Source organism: Littorina saxatilis, linkage group LG3 (assembly GCF_037325665.1).
Source record: "Littorina saxatilis isolate snail1 linkage group LG3, US_GU_Lsax_2.0, whole genome shotgun sequence".
Taxonomy (NCBI): domain Eukaryota; kingdom Metazoa; phylum Mollusca; class Gastropoda; order Littorinimorpha; family Littorinidae; genus Littorina; species Littorina saxatilis.
The window spans coordinates 39551034-39562795 of NC_090247.1; the positions used below are offsets into that span (position 1 = coordinate 39551034).

The 11762-nt window shown below is 41.8% G+C and overlaps 1 protein-coding gene across 2 annotated transcripts in view; it reads left to right on the plus strand.

Moving 5' to 3' along the window:
* Window positions 1-11762, plus strand: part of LOC138962363 (uncharacterized) — a 32941-nt gene that overhangs the window by 3049 nt on the left and 18130 nt on the right. Inside the window, exons 3-7 of one of the 2 annotated variants that reach the window (XM_070334160.1) lie at window positions 5902-5935; window positions 6519-6595; window positions 8673-9047; window positions 9586-9741; window positions 11584-11724. In XM_070334160.1, the coding sequence (XP_070190261.1) occupies window positions 5902-5935; window positions 6519-6595; window positions 8673-9047; window positions 9586-9741; window positions 11584-11648 (707 nt within the window). In that variant the 3' untranslated portion in view covers window positions 11649-11724. Of the gene's footprint in view, window positions 1-5901; window positions 5936-6518; window positions 6596-8672; window positions 9048-9585; window positions 9742-11583; window positions 11725-11762 lie in introns of those variants that run through there. The other variant, XM_070334161.1, reaches the window with a different exon arrangement.

The following is an 11762-nucleotide window of genomic DNA, read 5'->3' on the forward strand; positions in this document are numbered from 1 at the left end:
TTGTATAAAACGATCCAAATTTACGTTCATCTTATTCTTCATAATTTTCTGATTCCAAAAACATATAAATATGTTATATTCGGATTAAAAACAAGCTCTGAAAATTAAAAATATAAAAAGTATGATCAAAATCAAATTTCCGAAATCGATTTAAAAACAATTTCATCTTATTCCTTGTCGGTTCCTGATTCCAAAAACATATAGATATGATATGTTTGGATTAAAAACACGCTCAGAAAGTTAAAACGAAGAGAGGTACAGAAAAGCGTGCTATGCAGCACAGCGAAACCACTTCCGCGCTAACAGTCTCGTCAGTTTCACTGCGTTTTGCACGAGCGGCGGACTACGGTCATTGTGAAAAAATGCAGTGCGTTCAGTTTCATTCTGTGAGTTCCACAGCTTGACTAAATGTAGTAATTTCGCCTTACGCGACTTGTTTTGTGTATCTGTTGTTACTGAAACCCGATATGCAGCAAGCACTGCACAGCAGTGGTAATTCTACTTCCTGGTTCGTGGTATCACAAAAAAGGTAGCTTTACTTATGCCTAACTGACAGCAAACGTGCAAACTAAGAAGATATTTAGCCAGATACTTGATCCGTATTGCGCACTGTAATCAACGACTTAAGACTTATCGTGAGCTGGAGCTAATCGGGAAAATATCAACAACATCTTCCGGCGTACCCCTCACCCCCTCCCCCAGCCTCCCCATCCTATTCTAAGCCTAGATCCTTTTTTCGCACAGCTGATTTTATTTTCTGAACCCCTTTTGCAGATATTGGTAGTCTGTGTCGAAAGGAATTCATGACATGGCATTATACATTTGTGAAAATAATTCAGAAAAAATTCACATGAAACAGCCAAGCTGCAGATTTGTTGGTATAGGTCACAGTGAAAAGATGCTCTCATCCCATGTAAACGACAGGAAAGGTCTATGTTGATATACATGCTAGTTCTAATAGGAAGGTGTCTTTAATGCTGTCTATGAAGCGTTGCGTGTCATGCATGCCCCAATTCCCACTGTGTGTATAATGAAACGGAATACGCGGCAACGGTGCGACATGTGTATTTGAAGGACAAATGTGAAACTGGAAGCTTGCCTCTTTTCCTGGGGAAAACACACAACCCAGATAGACCGCTCACGTTCCAAAATCTACAAATACAAAAAAATCAAGAAAGGTAATAGTTATTGCAACGTTTCATTTTTGACAAAAACGACATATTTGTCAACAATTAAATGCTTCACTGAATAACTAACCTTTCTTTTTATTTTGTATTTTTATTTATTTATTTATTTTTTTTAACTTTATTTGATTCTATGTGCTGTGTAGTACGTATATTCGGAATGATGTAAACAAGTACAGAGAAATAAACACAACTTTTCTACCGCGAAATCAATAAACGGATCCTTAACCAGAAAGTTACAACTACAGCAACGACAAAAATAATTAGCAGCAGCGGCAGCAGCAGCAGCTGCAGCAGCAACTGCAGCAGCAAAACAATTGGCTTGAAATTGTGTCAATAAGTCGCGCCGCAAGTTAAAAACCTGACACTAACTGAGTCACCTTTATACAAATACTGTGTTAAAACTGTCAAATTAATGAATGTGAGCGTATCCAGTTTCACGGCACGTTAGTGCCAAGAGAAATTGAAGGAGCTAAGGAAAATCGTCTAAACATATATAACTGCAGGTCCCAACATGGCTTGATATTCAGTCTTGTCGGGGAGGTTCGCTTTAAATCTGATGATTAGTTTCTGTTAATAGATTTATGGTCATTGTGCAAACAGGAAAAGCTCACTCCTCTCTGTGCATGCAGTATCAAATCCAGTCACTGTTTTATATCCAACTTCGTATTCTGCAGTCTTTGCTGTCCACATGACACACTGTTGTGTGGGTGCATGTATAATATGATTCATACACACAGTTCAAGGAAAAAATGATTCTTTCTTTCTTTATTTGGTGTTTAACGTCGTTTTCAACCACGAGGGTTATATCGCGACGGGGAAAGGGGGGAGATGGGATAGAGCCACTTGTCAATTGTTCACAAAAGCACTGATCAAAAATTTCCTCCAGGGGCTTGGAACGAAGTACAATGTATTACCTTACTGGGAAAATGCAAGTTTCCAGTACAAAGGACTTAACCTTTCTTACATACTGCTTGACTAAAATCTTTACAAAAATTGACTATATTCTATACAAGAAACACTTAACAAGGGTAAAAGGAGAAACAGAATCCGTTAGTCGCCTCTTACGACATGCTGGGGAGCATCGGGTAAATTCTTCCCCCTAACACGCGGGGGGTAGGAACAAACTAGACGAAGATACAACAATGAAATAACTATGATGTTTTGAGAGCGTGTACAGGATTCCGCTGGACTCCAGCTGTTTAATTGTCACGGATCAAAAAGAATGGCTCGAACTCACTGACTCGGTTAAAATGGGCCCACTGCAAACAAAGAGATCTATACACAGCGAGAAACACAAGCATGACAGCATGCAAGCAACAGTAGTAGAGTGAGTAAAAGCCTGATAGCATGCAAGCAATAGTGGTAGAATGTGTAAGGTGCTGTAATGCCGGAACGGGATAATTCGCTATGATCATGTCATTGACGCTTCCTGCCAGTTTTTGTATCTAGCATTTTGAGTGTGTGCCGTATAATGTACCCAGCAGCGCAAGTTAGAGTCAGAATACAGCGTCACAAAGTGCTTTGTCATGCCGTACAGTCGTTACCTGCAATGAAAGGACACCCGATAACACGGTGTGACCGTATGGTTATCGAGCATCTGTTTGCTTTATCAAATAAAGCGATATTGTCCGGTGGTGACAGTTAACAGAAACGAAGAGTTCCACGTCAAGTGGAAACTATCACTTCCAAACACACAGACTTGAAGCAGGGTAAGACTTCCAGCATCACAGAGTGGTAACGCACTTGCGCTCGGAAGCGAGAGGTTGCGAGTTCGACCCTGGGTCAGGGCGTTAAGCAATGTTCTCCCCCCTTTCCTGGTGGGTTCAAGTGCTAGTCTTTCGGATGAGACGAAAAACCGAGGTCCCTTCGTGTACACTACATTGGGGGTGTGCACGTTAAAGATCCCACGATTGACAAAAGGGTCTTTCCTGGCAAAATTGGTTAGGCATAGATAAAAATGTCCACCAAAATACCCGTGTGACTTGGAATAATAGGCCGTGAAAAGTAGGATATGCGCCGAAGTGGCTGCGATCTGCTGGTCGATGTGAATGCGTGATGTATTGTGTAAAAAATTCCATCTCACACGGCATAAATAGATCCCTGCGCCTTGAGTCCGAGTCTGGAGATACGCGCGCGATATAAGACTTCATATAATAATAAAATAAATAATAATGATAATTTTGCTTCTCAAGTTCTGCTGAATATTGTACAACAGTGCAACCTCTCTTTTAAGGTCACTCCAAGTCTGCAAAAGATCAGGTCTTAAAAGGGATGAATTCTGTTAATGGAGGTTAATTAACAGGGGCTATAAGAAAATCTGAGAATGCAAGGTTTAAAAATGTGGGGTGGGAGGGTGGGAGAGGGGGGGGGGGTGGGGGGAGGTCGTAAATCTGGTGGTCTTAAAAGGGGAAATAAAAAAAGTTTGTATGCCAAATAGCGACTCCAACAGACGAACAATGTCCCTTTGAGTAGTCCTGGGGTGCACTAAGAGTGACACTTCAGGTGCACAGTTTCCCATCAGATGGCAGCCAGAGTCTTCTTGCAAAAGTCCCGAAACGACAAAAAGACTGAGTCCCATACCAAAACAGAAATTAAAACCAAAAACCCCCTGGCAAAGCCAAACCCAAAGCCCCAAGGAAAAGCAAAAGCAAAACCATATAAACAAAAGCCAAACGCAAAGGGAAGCCAAAGAGAAAGCCAAGTTCAAACCAAAAGGAAACCGAAACCCAACATCAAAACCAAAAGTAAAAATATATCTTATACTGGCTTTGGTTCCTATTCTGCAGGGAATATGTTAATCTGTAGTAGTTCATTGCGGTGGGAGTGGTAGTAGGGAGGGGTGGGGGTGGGGGATTGGTTGTGGTGGAGCTCGAGGTAATGCGGTGTGCTTGCGCGTGTGTGTGTGTGTGCGTGCGTGTATGTGTTTGTGTGTGTGTGTGTGTTTGTGTGCGTGTGTGTGAGAGTGTGTGTGTGTGTGTGTGTAAGTGTGAATGTGCACAGATTTTGCTGTTGTTGATTTACAAAATAATTCCGTGGGAAGGCAAAAAACGCTTTGCAAAATAGACGAACGGAAAGCGATTGAAGAGAAAAGGCAGCGACGCATGCATTGTGATTGTGGTTCGAAAACTTCCTCTTTGAAATGGAAATTTCCACAGGGTAAAAGAACCTTGAAATTGTGCTTTTTCTTTCTACAAGAAAAGAGCAATAATAGTTCATAGAAAAGTGACATGCTTCAAAGTCAAGTTTTTTTTCTGATGTCAAATGAATATGGCCCACTTAGATGTTAATGAAAAATATGCTCTGTTTGTGTGACCTGAGACTGAGGAAAAACCTTTTTTCCCTGTTTTAATCAGAAATCAGACACCACCTTCTGCATTAAAATCTCGTTACTTGTTTTACAACAGCAACAAAACCAACATCCAGAAATAGAACAACAACAACAACCACAAGAACAACCAAAACAACCACCAAAACAACAGCAACAAACACAACATGACAACTGCTGCTGTAGCTGCTTGTCAATTGGTGTTACTACTACTACTACTCCTCCTCTTCCTACTCCTCTTCCTACTCCCCCTCCTCCTCCTCCTACTACTACTACTACTGCATGTACTAGTAGAGGTATTAGTAATACTATAGTGGTAAGGCGTCCGCCCCGTGATCGGGAGGTCGTGGGTTCGAACCCCGGCCGGGTCATACCTAAGCTTAAGACTTTAAAATTGGCAATCTAGTGGCTGCTCCGCCTGACGTCTGGCATTATGGGGTTAGTGCTAGGACGGGTTGGTCCGGTGTCAGAATAATGTGACTGGGTGATACATGAAGCCTGTGCTGCGACTTCTGTCTTGTGTGTGGCGCACGTTATATGTCAAAGCAGCACCGCCCTGATATGGCCCTTCGTGGTCGGCTGGGCGTTAAGCAAAAAATAAAAAAATAAAAATAAAAATACTATAATAAGTAACAATAGTAGTTTTCAATCATGCGCAACTTATTACAAACAAGGGCAAAAACTCATAAAAGACAGACCACAAGTATGAGAAGAAGATATTTCTGTTTGCAGAACATACCACGGTTTATACTTAAAAGCGATCCGCGCCATTATGTTAGGTCCATAGAATGATTATGCTGTAAATTCCTAACCGGGAAGGTCTATGAAATTTTGCTGCACAAATTCCCATGCAAGTTTTTGAAGGACGTGCTAGCTAGATTATTAGTGTGAAAGATATGTAAGACTCGGTATTACTGAAAGGAGGCATTGGATATAAATGTTCGTGCAATGGTTCATTTGAATGGTGAACCCTTTTGAAGTGAAAAGAGTTATGGGGAAATGATAACCTGTCAAACGACACAAGTCAGAGACAGACAGAGGGAGACAGAGGCAGAGAGAGAGAGAGAGAGAGAGAGAGAGAGAGAGAGAGAGAGAGAGAGGAGAGAGAGAGAGAGAGAGAGAGAGAGAGAGAGAGAGAGAGAGAGAGAGAGAGAGAGAGAGAGAGAGGCAGACAGACAGACAGACAGAGAGAGCTAGAGCGAGACAAAGACACTGAGACATTGAGAGACAGTGAGAGACAGAGAGAGAACTTAGCATACGCATCCATTTTCAACCACATGGATATGAGGCGGTCAGGTCGACAAACGATTGTGTGTGTAAGTGTATTATAACAAAATAAATATAATTTCACTTTTTCTTGAATGTAGCCTACGTTTTCTTTAATTGCAGATCTCTCCAGTACACACGATAATACGAAAGGAACGTAAGTATATAGACCAAACTTGAAAGTAAATGTGTGTGTGTGTGTGTGTGTGTGTGTGTGTGTGTGTGTGTGTGTGTGTGTGTGTGTGTGTGTGTGTGTGTGTGTCAGTGTGTGTGTGTGTATATATATGTGTGTGTGTGTGTGTGTATATATGTGTGTGTGTGTGTGAGTGTGTGTGTATGTGTGTGTGTATGTGTGTGTGTGTGTATGTGTGTGTGTGTATGTGTGTGTGTGTATGTGTGTGTGTGTATGTGTGTGTGTGTGTGTGTATTGCCGCTTCTGCCTTTATGACCCTGCCAGCGGAGTTTGAGAGAATAACTTAGAATCTGATAGAGAGTCCCACAATTTGCACACACACACACACACACACACACACACACACGCACGCACGCACACACACACACACACACACACACACACACACACACTGACACAGCCATCCATCCAGCCAGCCAGCCATACAAAATACACCAGACACACACAAAACATAGTGTGAATTGCATGACACATTGTTGTCAGTCTCCTGTTTGAATTGTTTTCACAATAAACTTCCTCTTCCTCTTTTCTCTCATCATTACCACAGAGTTACCACTGTTAAACCAAAGACCTTTACGCGACAAAACAATGGAAACAGCAATTCGTCTCCAGTCAACGGCGCAGGTAAATTATGCAGTTTTTACCGCTCTCCCCCCCCCCCCCCCCCCCCCTTCCCCTCATCTTCATAATTGTTTTTCTCATGAACTAGCATGATACTTTGGGATATTAAAGGCAAGGGAGTAGGCAACTCATGCAGTATGTGATGTTATTATGTTTAGATGTCAGACAAACATATTTTATGAAAATGTTAGCCATTATATCTTTTGTTTGATGGTTATACGCATACATATGTCTCACCAACACATATTCCAACAACACATACACATTTAAAGGAGATTAAGGAATTAAAAAAAAGTAAAAAAATAAGAGGTATTGTACATGAAAATGTTAATGTCCATTGTAGCTCAAACACATTTATAACAGTTTATAAGGAATATTGTAACAATCAGTGGTATTTATTAAACGCCCCACATGATGTGCTTGGCAAATTCAAAGAAAAAAACAAAACAAAAAAAAACAACAGAACAAAACAAAGCAACAGTAGGCACAGTGAGCAGCCAGGCGGTTGAAAAGTTGGCATGTTTTGACCCGGGATTTGTGACAATTGTTTTACAAATCACGTAAATGCGCCCGATATTTTCTTGTCATCGCGAAAGTCCAGGGATCTATTAGCTTGGCGGTAATTACGATGTTGAAAATTTTTTTGAGAACCCGCGTGCACATTTTTGTGACGGACACACCGACTGACAGACAAATCTGCGCTTATCACGCTTCGAAATCGAAATATGAAAAAATAACAAAGAGGTTTCAGACAATAAATGATGCTCGCCAGATTGTGTTTAAAAGCTAACATACTGGCAAAATAACAGACTGTAACACCATGGCTCAACGACAAAAACTGACTGCTTGAAAAAACGGGTCTTTCATTTTTTTATTAAAAACAAAAGTATACCATTGGCATTAATCGAGACGAGGAAGCGACACATATTGCAAGGGAAGCAACTCCCCTGTGGGGTTTTCTTTTAATTCGTGCGGTCACCTCCCATAGGCTTTTGTATAGCTTTCTCAAAAGGCTAGATATATATGTTTTTCCAAGCGACAAAATAACACAAGGGAAACAACTCGTCTTGGGGCAATAATTTTAATTGGGACCTGTCATCTTTAATCAATTTTGTGTCCCAAATGTTATTGTTTGTCACTTTTAAAATGTTGACACTCTCATAACATAAATATTCTTGAAAAATTAAACTTTCTGCAATATCTAAGAAAAAGTACCCTCAGTTCGCATCCAAAGTTATACCATAAGATTCTGCGTTACAAATAATGCTACCGCGCAAAGGCAAGTATTTTGTTAAAAGCTTAATTGAATGTAGAAAGAACACTCTTCTTGAGGGTTGGGTTGGGTTACTTCCACCGAATTACGTCCCTTGTTTCTGTACGTGATGCGGTTACTAGACTGCCGCGTCATAGATATATGGCGCATCATTCTGGACCACTGTACTCTCTGTTCTCAACAGAGTAGCAACTCCCTGTAGCGCATTCGCTCACTTCGATTTAATCAAATAGCATACTTGTGGTGCTAGTCTACTTTCGAGCATAGACCATTTATCCTGGACCGCCAACTAGCTCTCTCTCCGCTCTTTCTCTCTATTACGAGGTAGCGGCCTCTCGCATTTTAGGAAGCTACGCTTACAAGCCTTTCAGAAATCAGGGGGGCGTGATATCCGGTGTCGATTGTAAACATGGACGAAGTTGCCGAGGTAAGTTCTGAAAATGCTAAAATAAACTCAGCAAAAGTGCATATGGAACATGTTTTTCGATGAGTTTTGTTAAGTTTAGTTTGTCACCTCCCATTGTCACAAATAACTGGAGCGTGCTTTCTTTTCACTGTCTTCGAATCGCTGGCCTTTCAAACCGGACGCGACGCGCCCCTGAAAGTCGAGAGTCGTAACTTGACCTCGAAGGGTCACGTGACGAGTTGGCGGTCCAGGCTATTTGGTCTATGTTTGGAGCAAGTCGTGCCGTGTGCATGTAGATAAAAGGTACAGTGGATTCCCAAGGTTCTTAAGATTCGTCAAATTCGCCAGAATCTCCCCCGATCAATAGTATCACTTTCAACATGCAACGGTGATCATTCCAGAAAACATCGGAAACTACACCAAATTCAATTCGGAGATAGCCGAGGGAGCAAGACCCGGATACGCACCTCTTCAAAAGACTGCCAGCGTGGATCCAGGGGTGTACGAAGATCCGGATAAGAAAAGGTCCGTACGCTCCCAACGTCCGACGTCCGACGTGTACGAAGATCCCGAGAAATCTGCCCAGCGTCCGACGTCCGATGTGTACGAAGACCCCGAGAAATCTGCCCAGCGTCCGACGTCCGACGTGTACGTAGAACCCGAGAAATCTGCCCAGCGTCCGACGTCCGACGTGTACGTAGAACCCGAGAAGGCTGCTGCTGACAACAGTGATTCGGAGGACTATGTCATTCCTGTGCCGACAGCGCTCGGAAAAGGTGGGTGAAAGATGTTCAGTTTAAAGGCACACTCCTTCCCGTGAAAACACTTCGGCTAAGTCCTGACTTTGAGATTTTATTTCAGATCGCAAGCTGAATAATGAATGCATGAGTTTGTCCATTAACATTCTCAATGCGTAATGTTTACTTATAAATCCAAAATTAATTGCATTGCATATCCTGAAGTCAAAAACATAGAGATATATATCATGTTTCCTCTTTTTAAAGAAAATAGGTTAATTAGGTGCTACGTTCGCATGCTTTGCGGAGACGACCGTGAGAGATCTCGGTTTTCGGGTTTTAGCTAGCCAAGCCTTACTACATTTTACTTCATGTCTCCTTGATGACTGGTTTTAATGTTGATCTTTTTAGTTTCAGGTTGACAGATTGACTAACTGTTTTTACATTGCTTCACGCGACTTGTCTTATGTTTAAAGAAAGGGAGGAATGTTTGGAACACAAAATGTATTAGTCGCGAAAAAAAGTTCCATCTTTCGGGTTATTATTTCACCGTTCTTCTCTTTCCTCGTACATACAGGTCCGGGAGCCAAAGTGCCGCTGCCTGAACGAGTGTCACCGGAAGGGAAAAGGAGGTCAAGTTTGCGCGACGACGAACCGGGTGATATCTACCAGAACACCCCTCCCCGACCGCGTAGGAACCCCGGTACCACAGGACCGCCCGATGGTGTTACGGGTATGTTGACACTTTAATATAATCAGTTTATTTTATTTTTACATTTTTATTGAAGGCACAATCCTTCTTACGGAAACTGTTCTGGCCAAGCTTTTGGACTCGACGCACACCAAAAATCAGCATCCTGACTGCTTGCTGTAGGGACCTGAAATTGTATTCTTTAATGAATTATTTCTTGAAATGCCACCGGCCGGTGGCTGTTGCGAAATTAATTCATAAAAAACACTCCCACTGTGCAAAGAGAGGACGCAGGCTGTTCATTTTTGGCAGGTGACAAAGTGGAGGGATGGTCTTATCCCATGGGTGTAAAAAACCCACCTGGCAAGACTGATCTGAGATGATTTTTACATTTAGTCAAGTTTTGACTAAATGTTTTAACATAGAGGGGGGAATCGAGACGAGGGTCGTGGTGTATGTGTGTGTGTGTGTGTGTGTCTGTCTGTGTGTGTGTGTAGAGCGATTCAGACTAAACTACTGGGCCGATCTTTATGAAATTTGACATGAGAGTTTCTAGGTATGATATCCCCGGACGTTTTTTTCATTTTTTCGATAAATACCTTTGATGACGTCATATCCGGCTTTTTGTAAAAGTTGAGGCGGCACTGTCACACCCTCATTTTTCAATTAAATTGATTGAAATTTTGGCAAAGCAATCTTTGACGAAGGCCGGGGTTTGGTATTGCAGTTCAGCTTGGTGGCTTAAAAACTAATGAGTGAGTTTGGTCATTAAAAATTGGAAACTTCTAATTAAAATTATTTTTTTTATTAAACGATCCAAAAACAATTTCATCTTATTTTTCGTCATTTTCCGATTCCAAAAACATATACATATGTTATATTTGGATTAAAAACAAGCTCTGAAAATTAAAAATATAAAAATTATGATCAAAATTAAATTTCCGAAATCGTTTTAAAAACTATTTCATCTTATTTCTTGTCGGTTCCTGATTTCAAAAACATATAGATATGATATGTTTGGATTAAAAACACGCTCAGAAAGTTAAAACGAAGAGAGGTACAGTAAAGCGTGCTATCAGGGACCTATATATAGGTCTATGGTGCTATGAAGCACAGCGCAACCGCTACCGCGCCAAACAGGCTCGTCACTTTCACTGCCTTTTGCACTAGCGGCGGACTACGTTCAGTTTCATTCTGTGAGTTCCACAGCTTGACTAAATGTAGTAATTTCGCCTTACGCGACTTGTTTGTTTGCTTAACGCCCAGCCGACCACGAAGGGCCATATCAGGGCGGTGCTGCTTTGACATATAACGTGCGCCACACACAAGACAGAAGTCGCAGCACAGGCTTCATGTCTCACCCAGTGACATTATTCTGACACCGGACCAACCAGTCCTAGCACTAACCCCATAATGCCAGACGCCAGGCGGAGCAGCCACTAGATTGCCAATTTTAAAGTCTTAGGTATGACCCGGCCAGGGTTCGAACCCCCGACCTCCCGATCACGGGGCGGACGCCTTACCACTAGGCCACCGTGCCGGTACATCTGAGATGATGAGTCGGACTGTTTAGCCGAGAAGGAGTGTGCCTTTAAGTTGGAAAGGGAGACAAGAACGTTTCATAACTGGCAGAACAAAACATCCAATAGTACATCTACCCGTTGAACTGTGGGCAGGTAGACATTTTGGGACCACTTATCTTTATTTGGACGTGCGTGTGTGCGTATGTGTACGACGGAGAAAGGAATAAGCAGATGAAAGAAAAGAGAAATGAGAGCTAAGCTTTAAACAGTGGAAGCATTTTACCAACTGTAGTATTATTCCTTACCCGGGAAATGAAGACATCTGTGATTCATATGCGATTCTGGATTTATTTATTTTCAGACAGCATTTACATAGACATGGATGTCAGAGGAAGGCAAGAGTCTTTCTACATGAACACGGACTGAAGTCTGGACCTGCAAAGACATTTTGTGCACAAGTACACTGTGTCTCGAGATATATATATATGTATATGTATATATATAGATAAAAAACCCTGACGAAGGCCACGAGGCCGAAAT